Source organism: Oncorhynchus tshawytscha, linkage group LG16 (genome assembly GCF_018296145.1).
Source record: "Oncorhynchus tshawytscha isolate Ot180627B linkage group LG16, Otsh_v2.0, whole genome shotgun sequence".
Classification (NCBI taxonomy): Eukaryota; Metazoa; Chordata; class Actinopteri; order Salmoniformes; family Salmonidae; genus Oncorhynchus; species Oncorhynchus tshawytscha.
The window spans coordinates 58,806,778-58,827,594 of record NC_056444.1 but is presented as its reverse complement, the minus strand read 5'-3'; the positions used below and the strand labels follow the sequence as shown (position 1 = coordinate 58,827,594).

The following is a 20,817-nucleotide window of genomic DNA, read 5'->3' as shown; positions in this document are numbered from 1 at the left end:
TCTACCATATCTGTTTTAATAAAAACACCATAAGTACATTGTTATAAAAACAATATTGGGATCACATCTGCATCATTGTAATATACAATACAAATATAGCTCAATCTGAGAAATGTACCTCTTTTTTTTGCAAAAAATATATACATATTTTCTAGATATGACTTGAACAAAATACAGAAAATAGAAATCGAACATGGAATGAAAGATTCTTTCACATAAAGTCCCAACATGTATCAACATCTAAGAGCTCGTTAGGTTAGGATGCATTGTTGTTGATTGTCATCCTCAGGTCGACCAGCACACTTGTCTTCATGGCGCGCACCGCTCTTGGTGACAGCAGGACACCTGCTGCTTGGGGACAGCGCCGCTGACCTGACACTTCGTAGTTTCAACTCCTGAATGTCTATCTATGCACATCATGGACTTCAACGTCGTTCCACTGCTGGATGTAAGACATAAGATGCGACGACTTGTCGTGCATGGCTGGCAACATCGTTCTTTCTGCTAATGATTCGTTCTGTTGCTTCATTGATCAACGGCAGAGAATTCTGTCATCAGCGCATCCGTTCTGTGAAAAACAAGAGGAATGGATAATGGTAAGTTTTATGACACAGAACTTGATTTTAGCACAGCAATATGCAGTGGTCTCATTTTACACTTGAATATGTAACAGGCCTATGGCAACAATACATTTGCTGCAATTGTTTTGTACAAATACCTCCACAGAGATGCTGGCGAGTTCTGCATTGAGGGTTGTCAGAGGAGTGCGGGTTGCACCTGAGATCTGCTGCTTTCCCGGTGTGTCCAGCTCGACCTGCAGGTCCCAGATATAATCGATGACATGCTGCAGAATCTCCATCTTACTGGCTTTCTTGTTGGCTGGCAGAGTGGGCACCAGCTCCTTTAGTTTGCTGTAGCAGCTGTTCATGTCCTGCAGAAATACACTCATCTGCTCGTCCAACAGTGGGATCTTGCACTTGGAGATGGTCATACTCTGCTCCGAGAGACAACGGACCACATCCTCGGTGTTTTTCAGGGCGCAGGTAGATCCGACAACTTTCATTTTCTTATTTTGTCGCTTTGAAAAGCAAAAAAAATACAACAAAGAATAGGTAAATACCTGCTAGTTCTGTTAGAAAAGTTCAGGTGATTATCCTCGTGAGCGTTTCAAGAGTTAAGTTTGTAGCCTACTTGACAGTTTGTGGCGGAGGTGAACTCGGGCTGAATTTATCTTTCCAGAGAGTTCGGGGAGTGACCAAAGCGAGAACATTTGAAGGGTTGAACCAATGAGAAACTCCCAGCTGCAAGGGAGGGGCGGGCTTCCAGTCCTCTCTCTACCAATAGAGATCGGGTGTTATCAATCTTTACAATCTGCTAAATGATGGTGTTACAAATGGAAACAAATGTGTGCTTTTTTTTTCATGGTGTCCTGTGTGGGAACCCAGCTGTCCGTCGCCCGCGGACTTTGCAGGTGTAGAGACCGCCCGGAGACATGGGTGGGGGGCATATTCATGAAGAATGCTGCAATTACTAGATGAATAGGTTTTTAATTGTAGCCTTAACTGAGTAGACCGATTGAACTCAATCATACGGTAAATGGCCAGACCTGTCACAACAATATAGTTTTTTAAATTGGTGATTTCTTTATATTTTTTAAATTCCAGTTCATTTATAATCTCGATTAAATAGAATAGCCAACCTAAGCATTCTGCTCATTCCAGCTGTGCATAATCATTTTCTATCCCAAAGTGCTTATTTTTTTATTTGCTTAAGTAGAAATATTACGTTTTATCAAATGGAAAAGTGCATAATAATATTAAATCGTATTATAAACTAAAGTTGCATCACAATATGGCCGTTCAACAAAGCGTATCCAATATAGACAAAGGAATCAACTGGCTGCTTGATTTGTATTTTATTTCACTTTTATTTAACCAGGTAGGCCAGTTGAGAACCAATTCTCATTTACAACTGCGACCTGGCCAAGATAAAGCAAAGCAGTGCGATAAAAAAAAAAGAGTTACACATAGGATAAACAATCGTGCAGTCAATGACACAATAGAAAAATCTGTATACAAATGTGTGCAAATGAAGTAAGGAGGTAAGTCAATAAATAGGCCAATAGTGGCGAAGTAATTACAATTTTGTAGTATTGTATGCTAATTATGACTTGAATTGTAGGATAAAAAGTTTAAATCTATTAAAACGTGCATTTCATTAGAAGACGAATCTCATGGATCCACATAGCTTAGCCTATGCAATAAATCTCTTTCAATTTACAAATAGCATATTTCACACATTAAGCCTAAACCCTCCAGTTCCTCTTAAATTAGTCTTCCAATGAATCATTTTACAGATTCTTTCACGTGTTCCCACTGTGAGTGCGGCATTGAAATAGCATTGCTCTGCTCTGAACTGAATCTTCCCCAGATTGTCCAAACAAGCCGAAGCAGACTGGCAGGCGCCAGTGCCATGACGTCACCCATTCATGAAGTCCCTGACGGCTGTCAACCTGGCGCCGCGCGGGCGGTGTCCATGGAGACCGCAAACAACGGGCTTGCACTCCCCCATTCACCTGCGCAGCGCAAACCCTGAGAACTGGCTGCCCAAGATCGGCATTCATTTTCATTTATCAAGTTAAACCACTCTGAAGAGATTACCGCCCCACACCTGCAAACTGCCATTGTCACTAGCTTGCTCAAATTCCAAAGGCTAGTGAAATAAAAAAGACAGAAGGCTTTGAATTTGCATTGATAGTTCCTGAATTCCTTCAGTTAGGTCCGCCCCTTAATTTGTCTAATAAAATTCCTCAAGTAAAACGTTGTATCCAGGCATAGGCTACATTGTATCTTTCACACATATATAAAACAACTTACAATGTTGCTATTTCAGTGTCCCCCTCTGTCTCTGGCTGGCTGTAGAGTCCACCAGAATGAGATGTCTGCATGATAAAAAATAAAACAAATACTTGGATATTGTGCTGTTTGCAACAAACTTGTAATTCATTTGGAGACAGAGAACCAAACAAGAGAAGCCATGAAAATACAAAGTGAAAACGGAGAAAATTGTTAGCAAAAGAAATCTGTGGTTTGAATGGGTAATTCACCATGTTAAAATATGTCATGAGAAACATTTTTTTTTTAACCAAACATTGCATCCTTATAATGTGCGTGTAATTGATTATGGAAGTGTAATTAATATGTCCGATTTTCTCCCCTGGACAACCCTCTTTTAAACAAATTCCCTGCTTTTGCTCATACTAGTTGTGTAAAACTCTTCTTCTTCACCAGCATGCAGAGAGAGCTGTGCCTGAGGAGAGTGACATCCTGTTCTTCCTCCGTCCTATTTCTCGGGTCATGTTGGGGATGGGGAGCGCCAGTGGTCTGAAACAATGGGAGTGCAGAGCAAGGATTGTGGGGGGAAATCTTGTCTGGGGCCAGTGAGTCTGGAGCGCCCCTCTGCTCTCTCATCCAGCTTTTGTTCAGCTGCAACAGCTATCAGCACTTCCTACTGACACCAACAATAACTCCACACAGCTGGGCCCTTTTAATCTTGTTTACTGCACATCAAGGCGAGGGGGAGGGGGGTTAGAGAAAAGTGATACAGATTAGATCCTGATTTTAACTGACAGAGAGGAGGTTCTTTCTGTAGTGATTCATTACAACTGGCTACTACTAATTGAGGTGTAAAAATGTTTTCTCTCTCACTTCCCTGTTGTTGTTGGAGCCTCCCAGATTCGTTGTGACACACTGTGGTTTGGAAGCAGTTGGTTGTTAGTTGAATTATATGAATTGTCAGTGGTGGAAATGTGGGGACTTTTGATCTCTCAACCTCTTTATTTTCTTTTTTTTTTTTTTTTTGAGGGAGTAACGCCCGGCTGCACACTGTGGACAGGAAACAGAGAGCAAGAGAAGCTAAAAGTATCCACCATGCTTCCCAGCCGAAACAGTTCAGAAGAGTTTGTGCATATATTCTGACAACATTTTGTGAGGTTTTGGACTTTTTTTGTCTGTTTGGGCACACAAATGTTTTTCTGGAGGCAAGCTGAAGTTCAGAGCCGAAGTCTGCACCCCTTCGTCAGTGATTGTTCAACAGTAGGGATTCTTCAGTAAAGTCTATGTTGTCATTCAACTCTTTTTCATGCACATTTTTTCACTGAGAAATACTGCACCAAACATCTTAGTTAGATGTAAAATTGCGCTACTAAGATCTCCTCTGCAAGTGATTACTGGGTGATTAGGAAGTGATTACTGGGTACGGCTTCTCAAAATGGACAAACTTTACTGCCATTTTCTCTCCTTATTTCAAGCAAGGTATTTTAAGGGGGTACACTAGTTCGGTTTGGCTAGCCGAGTTCAGCTAGGTGCCTTAAGCACCTTAAGCAACAGGTTAAAAAAAACATGTAACCATTATTTAACTAGGCAAGTCAGTTAAGAACAAATTGTTATTTACAATGATGGCCTACTCCAGCCAAATCTAGACAACGCTGGGTCAATTGTGCGCTGCCCTATGGGACTCCCAATCACAGCCAGATGTGATACAGCCATGATTCAAACCAGGTACTATAGTGACACCTCTTGCACTGAGATGCAGTGCCTTAGACCATTGCGCCACTCAGGAGCCAAATAAAGAGGAAGAACATTCCAAGAATGTTTTGCCAGTTGCCACCTTCTCCATTCACAGCCATTTGTGTTGGCCCTATCTATTACTTTCACTGCAGTGATACCTTTTGTCCACAGCCTTAGTTTGTGTTCATATTTTAGCATAATTTCAATAAATCTAATGGAAGGCAATATGTTTTTTGAATACAGGTGTACTGTAGATTGATGATGCTTTGCTGGTGTAGGAATGTAGAAATAGGCCCTTCCTGTTGCATAGACTTATCTAGCTACTTATGTGCTGAGGGACTTGTTGTGATGTGCTGTGCTGGGGGTATAGGCACGGATGTCTGATGTACAGAGTGACATACTGTAGGGCTGCTGGGGATGAGTGTGTGTTTGAAGTCATACGGTAATATACACTGAGTATACAAAACATTAATAACACAATTTTGATGGCAGCCACAAAAAAAAATCTGAAATCATCATGAGCGACCACAGTGGCTCGTGGGACTGCGTACCCACAAACCCCTTGACAGCGAAGAGAGAAAATGGAAGTTTTAGAGACAATATCTTGCAATTCTACACATATTGACATGGGGCGTAGAGAAAATGTTGCTATTTTATCACTTATTTCATGCAATTCTACTAATTTTGCCATGGGGTGGAGATACATGTCTGCAGTTTCTAGTATGATATCTGAGGGAAAGTGACAAACAAAATAAAACAAATATATATATATATATATATATATTAATATACAGTACCAGTCCAAAGTTTGGACACACTCATTCAAGGGTTTTTCTTAATTTTTACTATTTTCTACATTGTAGATGTCACGCCCTGACCTTAGAGATCCTTATTTATTCTCTATGTTTGGTTAGGTCAGGGTGTGACTCGGGTGGGAGAATCTATGTTTTCTATTTCTTTGTTGTTTTTGCCTAGTGTGGTTCCCAATCAGAGGCAGCCTTGTCTCTGATTGGGGATCATATATAAGTTGTGATTTTCTGTTTGGGTTTTGTGGGGAGTTATTTTTTGTTTAGTCTCTGTTACCTGACAGAACTGTTCACTTTCGTTTTGTTAATTTGTTTGAGTGTTTTTTGATAATAAAAAATCATGAACACTTTTCACGCTGCGCTTTGGTCCACTCCTTCCAAAGACAGGTGTTACAGAACTCCCCACCTCAAAAAGACCAAGCAGCGTGGTCAGGAGGAATGGACATGGGAGGACATTCTGAATGGTAAAGGATCCTGGACGTGGGAAGGATTGCCTCCCATGGGAGCAGACGGAGGCAGCAAGGAGGGAGCAACTATACAAGGGGTCACGGCTAGCACAGAAGCCCGAGAGGCAGCTCCCGAAATGTTTTGGGGGGGCACACGGGGAGATTGGCGGAGTCAGGGTTTAGACCTGAGCCAACTCCCCGTGGTTACCGTGGGGAACATGTGACCGGTTAGTCACAGCCCTGTGCGCTATATTCCAGCTCCCCGCATTGGCCGGGCTAGAGTGGGCTTCCAGCCAGGACGGATGGTGCCGGCTCAGCGCGCCTGGCCTCCAGTGTGTATCTTCGGCCCAGGATATCCTGCGCCGGCTCTGCGCACTGTGTCTCCGGTGCGTCTGCACAGCCCAGTGCGTCCTGTGCTAGTGCCCCGCATTTGCCAGGCGAAAGTAACCATCTAGCCAGGACGGGTTGTGCCGGCTCTACGCTTGAGACCTCCAGTGCTCCTCCACGGCCCAGTGTATCCGGTGCCTGCCCCACACACCAGGCTTCCAGTGCATCTCCCCAGTCAGTGAGACCTGTTCCGGTTGCACGTAACAGGCCTCCAGTACCTGGTAAGCCCTGTGGCAGCTCCACGCACCAGTCTTCCAGTACATCTCCTCAGTCCTGTGAGACCTGTTCCAGCTCCACGTACGAAGCCTCCAGTGATAATCCATGGCACTAAGCCTCCAGTGATGATCCATGACCCGAAGCCTCCAGTGAGGATCCATGGCCCGAAGCCTCCAGTGATGATCCATAGTCCGAAGCCTCCAGTGATGATCCATGGACCGAACCCTCCAGTGATGATCCCTGGCCCAAAGCCTCCAGTGATGATCCATGGACCGGAGCCTGCAGTGATGATCCATGGCATGGAGTCTCCAGTGATGATCCATGGCACGAAGCCTCCAGTGATAATCCATGGAACGAAGCCTCCAGTGAGGATCCATGGCACGGAGCCTCCAGCGACGGTTCCCGGTCCGGAGCCTTCAGCGACAGTCCCCGGTCTGGAGCCTCCAGCGACGGTCCCCAGTCCGGAGCCTGCAGTGACAGTCCCCAGTCCAGAGCCTGCAGCGGCGGTCCGCAGTCCCGAGCCCCCAGCGTTGGTCTGCAGTCCAGAGCCTCCGGCGATGATCTACGGTCTGGAGGTCCCGGCGATGATCCCTGCACCGGAGGCGCAACCAAAGTGAGGGGAGCCTAAAGCGAGGCGGGGTCTGCGTCCCGCACCGGAGCCCCCACCGAGAGTAGATGCCCACCCGGACCCTCCCCTATAGGTTCAGGTTTTGTTGTTTGTTCATAGGTTTGTTGTTTTTGCCTAGTGTGGTTCCCAATCAGAGGCAGCTGTCTATCGTTGTCTCTGATTGGGGATCATATATAAGTTGTGATTTTCCGTTTGGGTTTTGTGGGGAGTTATTTTCTGTTTAGTCTCTGTTACCTGACAGAACTGTTCACTTTCCTTTTGTTTCCTTGTTCGAGTGTTTTTTGATAATAAAAAAATCATGAACACTTTTCACGCTGAGCTTTGGTCCACTCCTTCCAACGACAGGCGTTACAGTAGAATAATAGTGCTGACATCACAACTATGAAATAACACATATGGAATCATGTAGTAAGCAAAAATGTGTTAAACAAATCAAAATATATTTTATATTTGAGAATCTTCAAAGTAGCCAAACTTTGCCTTGATGACAGCTTTGCACACTCTTCTTCCATCCTTGAGATGTTTCTACAATTTGATTGGAGTCCACCTGTGGTCAATTTAATTAATTGGACATGATTTGGAAAGGCACATGCCTGTCTATATAAGGTCCCACAGCTCACAGTGCATGTCAGAGCAAAAACCAAGCCAAGAGGTCAAAGGAATTGTCCCTAGAGCTCTGAGATCAAATCAAATCAAATTGATTTATATAGCCCTTCGTACATCAGCTGATATCTCAAAGTGCTGTACAGAAACCCAGCCTAAAACCCCAAACAGCAAGCAATGCAGGTGTAGAAGCACAATGGCTAGGAAAAACTCCCTAGAAAGGCCAAAACCTAGGAAGAAACCTAGAGAGGAACCAGGCTATGTGGGGTGGCCAGTCCTCTTCTGGCTGTGCCGGGTGGAGATTATAACAGAACATGGCCAAGATGTTCAAATGTTCATAAATGACCAGCATGTTCGAATAATAATAAGGCAGAACAGTTGAAACTGGAGCAGCAGCACAGTCAGGTGGAAGTTGAAACTGGAGCAGCAGCATGGCCAGGTGGACTGGGGACAGCAAGGAGTCATCATGTCAGGTAGTCCTGGGGCATGGTCCTAGGGCTCAGGTCAGTTGAAACTGGAGCAGCAGCATGGCCAGGTGGACTGGGGACAGCAAGGAGTCATCATGTCAGGTAGTCCTGGGGCATGGTCCTAGGGCTCAGGTCCTCCGAGAGAGAGAAAGAAAGAGAGAAGGAGAGAATTAGAGAACGCACACTTAGATTCACACAGGACACCGAATAGGACAGGAGAAGTACTCCAGATATAACAAACTGACCCCAGCCCCCGACACATAAACTACTGCAGCATAAATACTGGAGGCTGAGACAGGAGGGGTCAGGAGACACTGTGGCCCCATCCGAGGACACCCCCGGACAGGGCCAAACAGGAAGGATATAACCCCACCCACTTTGCCAAAGCACAGCCCCCACACCACTAGAGGGATATCTTCAACCACCAACTTACCATCCTGAGACAAGGCTGAGTATAGCCCACAAAGATCTCCGCCACGGCACAACCCAAGGGGGGGGGGGCGCCAACCCAGACAGGATGACCACAACAGTGAATCAACCCACTCAGGTGACGCACCCCCTCCAGGGACGGCATGAGAGAGCCCCAGTAAGCCAGTGACTCAGCCCCTGTAATAGGGTTAGAGGCAGAGAATCCCAGTGGAAAGAGGGGAACCGGCCAGGCAGAGACAGCAAGGGCGGTTCGTTGCTCCAGAGCCTTTCCGTTCACCTTCCCACTCCTGGGCCAGACTACACTCAATCATATGACCCACTGAAGAGATGAGTCTTCAGTAAAGACTTAAAGGTTGAGACCGAGTTTGCGTCTCTGCCATGGGTAGGCAGACCGTTCCATAAAAATGGAGCTCTATAGGAGAAAGCCCTGCCTCCAGCTGTTTGCTTAGAAATTCTAGGGACAATTAGGAGGACTGCGTCTTGTGACCGTAGCGTACGTGTAGGTATGTACGGCAGGACCAAATCAGAGAGATAGGTAGGAGCAAGCCCATGTAATGCTTTGTAGGTTAGCAGTAAAACCTTGAAATCAGCCCTTGCTTTGACAGGAATCCAGTGTAGAGAGGCTAGCACTGGAGTAATATGATCAAATTTTTTGGTTCTAGTCAGGATTCTAGCAGCCGTATTTAGCAGGATTGTGACAGGATTGTGTCGAGGCACAGATCTGGGGATGGGTACCAAAACATTTCTGCACCATTGAAGGACCCCAAGAACACTGTGGCCTCCATTATTCTTAAATGGAAGATGTTTGGAACCACCAAGACTTTTCCTAGAGCTGGTCGCCCGGCCAAACTGAGCAATGGGGTAGAAGGGCCTTGGTCAGAGAGGTGACCAAGAACCCGATGGTCACTCTGACAGAGATCCAGATTTCCTCTGTGGAGATGGGAGACCCTTCCAGAAGGTCAACCATCTCTGCAGGACTACACCAATCAGGCCTTTATGGTAGAGTGGCCAGATGGAAGCCACTGCTCAGTAAAAGGCACATGACAGCCCGCTTGGAGTTTGCCAATAGGCACCTAAAGGACTCTCAGACCATGAGAAACAAGATTCTCTGGTCTGATGAAACCAAGATTGAACTCTTTGGCCTGAATGCCAAGCGTCACATCTGGAGGAAACCTGGCACCATTCCTACGGTGAAGCATGGCGGTGGCAGCGTCATGCTGTGGGATGTTTATCAGCGGCATGGACTGGGAGACTAGTCAGGATTGAGGCAAAGATGAACAGAGCAAAGTACAGAGAGATCCTTGATGAAAACCTGCTCCAGAGCGCTCAGGACCTCAGACTGGGGTGAAGGTTCACCTTCCAACAGGACACTGACCCTAAGGACAACAACCCTAAGGACACAGCAAAGACAACGCAGGAGTAGCTTTGGGTCTCTGAATGTCCTTGAGTGGCCCAGCCAGAGCCCGGACTTGAACTTGATCGAACATCTCTGGAGAGACCTGAAAATAGCTGTGCAGCGACGCTCCCCATCCAACCTGACAGAACATGAGAGGATCTGCAGAGAAGAATGGGAAAAAATCCCCAACTACAGGTTTGCCAAGCTTGTATCATCAAATCCAAGAAGACTCGAGGCTGTAATCGCTGCCAAAGTTGCTTCAACAAAGTACTGAGTAAAGGGTCTGAATACTTATGTAGATGTCATATCTACGTTGTTTTATTTTTAATACATTTGCAAAAATGTCTAAAAACCTGTTATAGGGTATTGTGTGTAGATTGTTGAGGGGGAAAAACTATTTAAGCAATTTTAGAATAAGGCTCTAACCTAACAAAATGTGGAAAAAGTCAAGGGGTCTGAATACTTTCCAAATGCACAGTTCATCCACTGTGTACAAAACATTGAGGAGACCTGCTTTTTTCAATGACATAGACGGACCAGGTGGTGAATCCAATTGAAAGCTATGATCCCTTATTGATGTAACTTGTTAAATCTACTTCAATCAGTGTAGATGAATGGGAGGATTTCTAAGCCCTGAGACAATTGAGACATGGATATGTGCTATTCAGAGGGTGAATGAGCAAGACAAAAGATTTAAGTGCCTTGGAACGGGTTATAGTAGTCGGTGCCATGCGCACCGGTTTGTGTCAAGAACTGCAATGCTGCTGGGTTTTCATGCTCAACAGTTTCCCGTGTGTATCAAGACTGGTCCACCACCCAAAGGACATCCAGCCAACTTGGCAAAACTGTGGGAAGCATTGGAGTCAACATGGGCCAGTGGAATCCTGTCAACACCTTGTTGAGTCCATGCCCGACGAATTGAGGCTGTTCTGAGGGCAAATGGGGGGTAGGGGGGTGCAACTCAATATTAGGAAGGTGTTCCTAATGTTTGGTATACTCAGTGTATTGTATATTAGACTGACCTTGGGGAAAATCCTTTATTCCTAATGCTAGCCTGGCTGACATGTGACCCACTTGACTGCCCAGCAAGCTGTGACATTGAGAGCTGGTGTCAGCCAGACTAATCTCATGCTTGCTAATCATATCTGCATATTATTTATTGTGGATGTCTGACTTTCTCACTCCATAATTGGGCAAAGTTCAACCCCAGCTGTGACATTACCACAGTTTAACCTCTGTGTACAGTATATCAACATGTCAGTAAACAGCCGTGACAGAGCTGTTAGGCCTAAAGATGCGTTTTGAGGCATGTCCCATTTAGCTGAAAGCTACATCTGGTTTTCCTTTTCTCACCATTCCTTCTTGACTGATAACATCTCTTGTGAGCAGGTGTGCTGAGAGTTCCGAGGGGGTGGGGCCTTGAGCCTCGCCCATGGCCAAACTGAGGCCCTGGGAACCTGGACTTGGTGGAGACATTGGCATTACTCACTTCGGTTTTAGCATATTACTCTGACTGAGCAAATGTCAAGTCTGCTTAGCGCAAAGTTGAACATTGTGAATTCTGTGCAACTTCTGGCGTACAGTTACTATGAGCACTGAGGCTGTACCCGCTTTAAGTTACATTTTCAACAGTGGCCAAGTAGGCTACTTTGGCTATTTCGTAATCGTAATGTGAGTGGCCTACCATCAACAACAATGAAAAATGCATCCCATAACATGTTTACATGGAAATAGCTGTTCTGTCATTTAGCCTATAGGAGCAGCGAATGTGTGGTGTTCACTGTAGGCCTACATTCCATGAAACTTTTGAAAAAAACATACAAGGCTTGACATTAACATGTTTATCCACTTGTCCTTCAGACAAGGAAGTGACTGAAAATGTTGTGTTGTTTGATGCAAGAACCCATTGTACAAAATAAAATGCATTATTATTCCCATGCCATTATTATATAGAATCAGACAGATTATTCTACCCTCTGCCTATTGGCTACATAGCTTCATCAAGACCATCTCAAAATACAACACTGCCCCTCTAAGACAAAAAAAAGCTCTTTACCTGACTTGCTTTTCAAAGATGTCCAGAAATGCACACATTTTGTGCTCTTGTATGAAGCAATCACTCACCCATTTTTGACTAGAAATGAGTTAAAACTGGGCTAATAACTCACTAACTAGTGAAGAATACGAACAAATGTGCACACGTGGCTACATGCAGCTCTCGCTTTGATCTCTAAACAACCACATCTACCCACAACTGCTCATGCTCTAAACATAGTGTAGTTTAAAAACTTCTTCGGGATCGGTGTCCCTTCCACATGATGGTTCAGCTAACGTAGGCTAACGCTATTAGCATAAGGTTGTAAGTAACAAGAAAATTTCCCAGGACATAGACATATCTGATACTGGCAGAAAGCTTAAATTCTTGTTAATCTAACTGCACTGTCCATTTTACAGTAGCTATTACAGTGAAAGAATATCATACTATTGTTTGAGGAGAGTGCACAATTTTGAACATGAAAAGTTATTAATAAACAAATTAGGGACATTTGGGCAGTCTTGATACAACATTTTGAACATAAATGCAATAGTTCATTGGATCAGTCTAATACTTTGCACATACACTGCTGCTGTCTGGTGGCCAAAATATGTATATATATATATATATATATATATATATATATATATATATATATATATTGCAACTGGGCTGGAATAATACATTATGGCCTTTCTCTTGCATTTCAAAGATGATGGTACAAAACAAATAGAAAAAAACGGTTGTTTTCTTCTTTGTATTGTCTTTTACCAGATCTAATGTGTTATATTCTCCAACATTCCTTTCACATTTACACAAACTTCAAAGTTTTTCTTGTAGAGAAATCTCTTGTACAGTTAGTTTTGCATAAGTCTTGCATAGTTCGTCTTGTTTTCGTATGTTACATTGAAAGTGGCTAATATGGCGTTAATTTGAGCACAATTCCCACAGTAGAGCAAAAAAATTGATGGTGTTAAGTAAAGGGGAACACTTCTTCTCTGCGTGGGCTGATGCTACGCACCAGCACACAGTGCAGCTTGGAGGAGGATGTGCCACACTGGGGGTCTATGTTCCCCAGGTCAAACTGAGATGGACACCAGCCATTGACATCTGGTGTCAGAAACGCATTGTGATGGTCATTTAGGTTAGGGTCAGAAGATTATAAGGGCTTTCAAGATCTCAATCTTCAATAAGCCTTTCACTTTTCACATCAACTATCCGGTGTATGTGACAATAAAACATGTATTGTTATTATTTGAATTTACATTTTTAATAAAAGGTCTGCAAATATAGGACAGGATGTGAACATAATACTGCATAGCTTTCTGTCTTTACAGTGCATTACTCCCTGTGTATATCAAATAGAATAGTCTCATCCAGGACAATTTCTTGGTCTGCATTGATATTAATCTCTGTCCCACAATACACTCTGGTGTGAATGACAGGGCATAACAGGAATCCACGGCTCCCTAACCAGTTAGTAATTTGTATTACGTAAATCAGTAGTTACGTATAAGTCAGACACAGAAGTGTAAATTAACAAATTTCAACTACTCTCGTTATTGTAATTGAGTATCTTTTCTGAGTACTTGTTTTTTTAGAGTATATTTCAAAGTCAGTCATTTTACTTATACTTGAGTAAACTTTCAATAAAGTAACAGTACCTCTACTTGAGTAGGATATTTCCGTACTCTTTCCACTCCTTGTGAGTGAGTGAGAGAGTTTGTGAGTACTGAAGTACAATATATTAAAGTCTGACAACTTTATTTTTAATGCACTTTATTTTGTATTTCATTTTTATTGATCAACAAATAGAATTGATTTTAATGTTACATTTATTTTCAAAGTTTAATAGTATATTTTTGACAAATCTAGTATATTTTTGACTTAGTTCCTACTATACATACATTTTCTCTCTTCCTTTTTCAATGGAATGCATGGAAAGGTCATGTGTAACAACGTTCAGGTAACCGTAGCGAAATTAGCTAATTATCAAAGTCAATGTTTTTATTTTAAAAGTAACTAAATTACTTTTACTTTTGAAAAGTACTTTTTAAATGAGTTACTTTGTACTTTTACTTTAGTTTTTTTTTTCACGAGTCATTTTACTTCTGCTTGAGTAAAATGTCATTAAAATAACAGTACTTCTACTTGAGTGGGAAATTTCAAGGTAAATCCTAAAAAGGAACATGTATTATGTTCAATCTTATCATTCACGCCAAGTTTAGACTTGAAAAAAGTTGTTCTGTCAATCTGAGTTCTTCAGAAATCTGATATGCTTTAGAATTGTGCATAAATGCCATGGTGTTATGACATTAGATGCCATCTTCAGCTGAATTTGATGCCATTTTAGCCTGGTAACCAGTTTGTTTGAGTTATTATTCCACTCCTAGATTTCAGGCTAATGCCATTGTCAGCGTGTAGATTATAGGTTTCCACTGAGCCCTGAGAATCAACATGCAGGCAGCAGGCTGCCCTCTGAAAGGCAGCTAATGAGCATCCTCCTGTGGCTGTGCTGTGACCCTTGACCCCTGCCACCCATCTCACTGATGCAGTCTTAGTGGGTCAAGCCCAGTTCAGACACACACAGCACAGCACTTCGCCCTCACCCCCCGAGAGCTGTGTGATGCAGGATATATTATACTTAGGTATGAGAAAGTATGCAGCACCAACTTTCCCCCCACTATGACACTCACTCAGGCATAATACAAAAACCATTGTCCTTTTACATTGTCACCTGGTCTTCCCAGGGTACACCCTCTCTCCCCATGGTGCCTGGTTCCACAGGGCTGCCCCCTCTCTCCCACACCCAGCGGGGCGAGGCTTTGGTTGGGGCAGTGGCCACAGCTTGAGGGCCCTGAGCACCAGGGTCCAACAACCAGCCTGGTTCCCACACACATTCTCAAGGCCCTTAATAGCTTCTAATTAGCTTGCCATCTGCTAGTGACAGTGCACCAATGGCACGCAAAGATCTATTGAGAGCATAGACATTGTGCAGTGGGATCCTTTCCACTCCAATGGCAAATGCTTGGAGAAGCCCAGGACCTGAGAGCCATACACAGTCAGGGCCCACACAATAGGAGAAACTGTTATAGCTTGTAGCAAATCAAATAATGCCTGGGGCTTTTATAATGCTCTGGACAGCCCTGCCCAACCTACCCCTCTGCTACTTCTCTCTGACCCCCTCCTCAATCACCCCAGCATTAGCTAAAGCCCTGACTCTTCCTTCAGTCAGTGCATATCATGTTATATGCAGTGGAATGTACCAGACAGACCTGGCCTCATCTACATGTTTATAAGTTGTTACCAGTTCCTCCATTGCAGCTTCTGGTGGCATGTATGGCACTTCTAACCCATTAGTAATATTGTGCTCAAGAGTAACAGGTGGATAAGAAGTTGGAAGTCATCTTATGAGCAAATAATTGTCATTGTGGACACGGTCCTCTGTGGCTCAGTCGGTAGATCGCAGTACTTGCAATGCTAGGATTGTAGGTTCAATTCCTGCTGAGGCCAACCATATGAAAAATGGATACATGTCTGATTATAAGTTGCTTTGGATAAAATGATCTGATAAATACCATGTAGAGGTGTTGTAAAGTGGTACCCTTCCAATGATGCAAGTGGCTTGCAGTCTATTATTCAGCCCTACTGCTAAACATGCTAATTCCTACTGCCATTGAGTTGAAAAGGGAGGGAAAGAATTCCTTTCTCAAAATGCTCCTTTTCATCCACAGCTCTATTCTGTTTTTGTTAGCAAACGCTCCTTTGAAATTGAAACATCCCTTTCAATATCCACAGATGTGAAGTGGGAGAGGAACGGTTTCAAAATCAGATTGGAAAATCGCTTATAGCCCAGAGACAGAAAAGATACACACAACCTACTCAAGAAGCTTAAAGATGTTCTTATTTTTATTAGGTAAGAAGTTCAAAAAATAAACAAACTCCAACCAAGCTTTAAATATAAAAAAATACTTCCATAAACAGAATACTCTTAGTTTCCAAAAATGTGACAACAGATTTGTCTGGGGTAAGTGACTCTGGAGACTAATTTACACTGAGACAATGATCCTGGTCTAACAAGGCCCCTTTTTAACAACTGTTTTCCCAAACACCCCCAGATGAGCTCAACAATGAGGCCGTGTCTCTTCTGCTGCACCCATAGAAAGTCCCCGGGAAGTGCAGCGGGGTGCAGGGGCTTCCCTTTAGAGGGACCAGCTGTTCACAGCTGGCCAACGGCACCACAGCGCCTCATCCTCAACCAGCCTGAGATTAACAGCCAGTCGACAGCTGTCACCTCCTAAAGAGACAGGGAAGGAAAGATGGAGAAAGAGAGGGAAAAGGATGAAGAGAGACAGACAGAGAGTCCTCCCCTCTCATCACATTCTGTCTCAGTCCTCCTCTGGAGAAAAAAGGGAATTGCCCATGTGGAGAGCACCAATAAGCTATAACTGGGGAGGAAGGTAGCCTAGTGGTTAGAGCATTGGGCCAGTAACCAAAAGGTTGTTAGATCAAATCCCTGAGCTAACAAGGCGGTTAACCCATTGTTCCTAGGCTGTCATTGTAAATAAGGATTTGTTCTGAAATGGACATGCCAAGTTAAATCAAAAAGCTGTAACTGCCCCTGTGCTCACCACAATAGTACTTCAGTGTTAAGATCTTTTGAATAAACCCCCTTAAAACCCCACAGTTGATCTGCTCACTCACACGCAGAGCAAACAACCTTCATCCAGGCTGACCTACGTAGCTTGAATTTTTACACATCATCCATTTAATCAGCAGGACACACATTACACTGGCAATAGGTGACCTCGCCCAACCTCCACAAAAAGCACCAAGTATCCCACCAGGGATGGGAATCAGTGGTCCGTGTTTAGTTGGGCCATAGAACAGGTGTTTTAAGGTTCTAAACACAAGAAAGCCTTCCCCTTGAGAAAAGACTGCTGCAGGCTGATAGGTAGTCTGTTGTAGCTCTGGATACTGTGGTCTCTCTGGATACTGTGGTCTCTCTGGATATTGTGGTCTCTCTGGATATTGTGGTCTCTCTGGATACTGTGGTCTCTCTGGATACTGTGGTCTCTCTGGATATTGTGGTCTCTCTGGATACTGTGGTCTCTCTGGATATTGTGGTCTCTCTGGATACTGTGGTCTCTCTGGATACTGTGGTCTCTCTGGATATTGTGGTCTCTCTGGATATTGTGGTCTCTCTGGATACTGTGGTCTCTCTGGATACTGTGGTCTCTCTGGATATTGTGGTCTCTCTGGATATTGTGGTCTCTCTGGATATTGTGGTCTCTCTGGATACTGTCTCTGGATACTGTGGTCTCTCTGGATACTGATCTCTCTGGGTCTCTCTGGATACTGTGGTCTCTCTGGATACTGTGTCTCTCTGGATATTGTGGTCTCTCTGGATATTGTGGTCTCTGGATACTGTGGTCTCTCTGGATACTGTGGTCTCGGATACTGGATACTGTAGTCTCTCTGGATATTGTGGTCTCTGTCTCTGAATACTGTGGTCTCTCTGGATACTGTGGTCTCTCGGGATACTGTGGTCTCTCTGGATACTGTGGTCTCTCTGGATACTGTGGTCTCTCTGGATACTGTGGTCCCAGGTGCTCTGGCAACCATACAGATCACACTCTGTGATCTGGCATTCACTCTGACCTTCCTGTTGCTGAGAACGGCCATACACACACACACACACACACACACACACACACACACACACACACACACACACACACACACACACACACACACACACACACACACACACACACACACACACACACACACACACACACACACACACACACACACACTCCTCAAACAGACTGAAACACCAGCCGTAGGTACACTGGGGTGTGTCCCAGGATGTGGTGAGGCTGCAGGTGTGAGTGGGTTGGGCATGCTGCAGCGCTGACAATAGACCCACATTGTGCCTGTTTGTTATCGCTTCTCATGTCACTGCTGTTGTTTTGTATTTTTTTGTGTATTTTTTTTTTACAAACATGACCTGGCTGGGCAAAGTGTTAAAACGGCCACCACACAAAAACAAAGCTGAAACACTCTATAATGAGGCCATGGGAAAACACAGTGCTATTGTAGGCTGGTGCAGGGCCACCTGCCCAGCTGCTGTATGGGCTGCTTTGTGAGGTGACTGGACCTCAACAATGTGCACAAAGCCCCACCCTCCATACAAACCCTGGGAACAGACAACAGGTGTTTAGTCCTGGCCAGTCGCCTGCATCATGGGTACATAGCACATAGCAGACAGCACACGGAGGGAGGGAGAGAGAGAGAGAGAGAGAGAGAGAGAGAGAGAGAGGGAGGGAGGGAGGGAGGGAGGGAGGGAGGGAGGGAGGGAGGGAGGGAGGGAGGGAGGGAGGGAGGGAGGGAGGGAGGGAGGGAGGGAGGGAAAGGGAAGGGAGGGAAAGAAAGAAAGAAAGAAAGAAAGAAAGAAAGAAAGAAAGAAAGAAAGAAAGAAAGAAAGAAAGAAAGAAAGAAAGAAAGAAACCAAAGGGGCAAGAAGAACAGGGCCAGTGGGGGAGATAGAACCATAGGGGCAGGAGAGGAACAGGGCCAGTGGGGAGGGAGATAGAGACCATAGGGGCAGGAGAGGAACAGGGCCAGTGGGAGAGAGAGATAGAGTCCATATGGGGCAGGAAAGGAACAGGGCCAGTGGGAGAGATAGAGACCATATGGGGCAGGAGAGGAACAGAGAGCCAGAAAGAATGTTGATAAAAGGGTGAACATTCAATGACACTCATGACAGTTGAACAGCAGTGGCATTCCATTCTAGCAAGTGCCATCTGTACTGTGGCTGTGCATCCAAACACATCTATGATGATGAGGCAAAATCAAGCCTGATGGTCAATACCAAGGCCTATGTGTTTTACTACCAGGACACACAGTGTCCACTGGCAACAAAAAAAGAGCCATCTGTCCCAGTGTGTTCCCGCTCAGTGTTCCAATGTGCACCCCGCCTGTGTTCTCATAATAAAGGCATTAGGGCCCTCTGTCTATATCCTGCTACGTCCCTCAGCCCCCCTCTCTAAAGGGGCAGTGTATCTCTCTGAGCTAGAACTCTGTTTCATATAGAAATGATTCATTAGCCATTCCTTTGTTGGAATACATTTTTTCTCTATATAGAAAAGTGGAAGGCCTGAGGATGGGAGAGAATTAAAATAGGAAATATAGCCCAGAGGGATTAATTTTTTACAATTTTTTTATTTATTTGTTATTTTACCAGGTAAGTTGACTGAGAACATGTTCTCATGATAGAGAGAATGACAGGAAGGCAGGGAAAGTAGGGTACAAAAATGTCTCCTTGCGCCCTACTGAAGTACTTATCCTGCACTTTTTGTCCCTGGCAAAATCGAACAGGTGGTTTGCGCCTGACTTGCAAGCTGCTATGGCCATAGGTGGGCTGGCCCAAAGGCTCCGGGGACTGAAGGACATCAGGCCAGCTCTAGGCCCACATAGAGTGAAAGAGTAATGGCTTGATTATCATGTGAAATCTGGGAACTACAGTCCCTTCAGAAAGTAATCACACCCCTTGGCTTTGACACATTTTATTTTGTAACAGCCTGAATTTAAAATGGATTAAATTTATGTTTTGTCACTGGCCTACACACAATACCCCATAATGTGAAAGTGGATTTATGTTTTTAGACATTTTTACAAATTAATTACAAATTTAAAGCTAAAATGTCTTGAGTCAATAACAATTCAACCCCTTTGTTATGGCAAGCCTAAATACGTTCAGGAGTACAAATGTGCTTAACACGTCACATAATAACTTACATGGACTCACTCTGTGTGCAATAATAGTGTTTAACATGATTTTAGAATGACTACCTCATCTCTGAACCTCACACATACAATTATCTGTATGGTCCCTCAGTCGAGCAGTGAATTTCAAACACAGATTCAACCACAAAGACCAGAGAGGCTTTGCAATGCTCGCAAAGAAGTGCACCTATTGGTAGATGGGTAAGAAAATAAAAAAACAGACATTGAATTTCCCTTTGAGCATGGTGAAGTTGGATGGTGTATCACCTCTCTGATTCAGAGGGCTTGGGTTAAATGCATAGGACACATTTCAGTTGAATGCATTCAGTTGTACAACTGACTAGGTATCCCCCTTTCCCTTTCCCAATACACCCAGTCACAACAAAGATACAGACGTCCTTCCTAACTCAGTTGCCGGAGAGGAAGGAAACCGCTCAGGGATTTCACCAGTTTGCTCCCAAGTGGTGCAGTGGTCTAAGGCATCTTAGTGCAAGAGGTGTCACCACAGTCCCTGATTCGATTCCAGACTGTATCATATCTGGCTGTGATTGGGAGTCCCACAGGGTGGCGCACAATTGGCCCAGTGTTGGCTGTGGTAGGCTGTCATTGTAAATAACAATTTGTTCATAACTGACTTGCCTAGTTGAATAAAGGTTACATTTTTTTAAATAAAGAAAATCAATTAGGCCAATGGTGACTTTAAAACAGTTAGAGTTTAATGGCTGTGATAGTAGGAAACTGAGGATGGATCAACAACATTGTAGTTACTCCACAATATTAACCTAAATGACAGAGTAAGAAGAAGGACGCCTGTACAGAATAAAAATATTCCAAACCATGCATCCTGTTTGCAACAAGGCAATAAAGTAATACTGCAAAAAATGTGACAAAGCAGTTAACTTTTTGTCCTGATGTCACAGCTCTCGTCTTAATGAGGATCGGACCAAAGCGCAGCATGGTAAGTGTTCATGATATTACTAGATCACAAAACACTCAAACAAGCGAAATGCTTGTGCTTCTAGTTCCGACTATGCAGTAATAACGA

The 20,817-nt window shown here is 44.1% G+C and overlaps 1 protein-coding gene across 1 annotated transcript; it reads right to left on the bottom strand.

Annotated features, from left to right (window-relative positions):
• Nucleotides 1–1,221, bottom strand: LOC112216016 (DNA-binding protein inhibitor ID-1). The gene is made up of 2 exons (XM_024375582.2): nt 719–1,221; nt 1–568 (listed from the first exon to the last, which is right to left on the bottom strand). Exons 1-2 carry the CDS (start codon nt 1,061–1,063, stop codon nt 533–535), a joined length of 381 nt encoding a protein of 126 aa, XP_024231350.1. The 5' UTR covers nt 1,064–1,221; the 3' UTR covers nt 1–532.
• Between the last annotated feature and the right edge of the window lie 19,596 nt (nt 1,222–20,817).

Bases quoted from the DNA above. Each gene is read 5' to 3' on its own strand.
- LOC112216016 (XM_024375582.2), bottom strand. From the start codon at position 1,063: ATGAAAGTTGTCGGATCTACCTGCGCCCTGAAAAACACCGAGGATGTG. The intron at 569-718 runs GTATTTGTACAA...TGTTTTTCACAG, and splicing joins TCGCCAGCATCTCTGTGGAG to AACGGATGCGCTGATGACAG.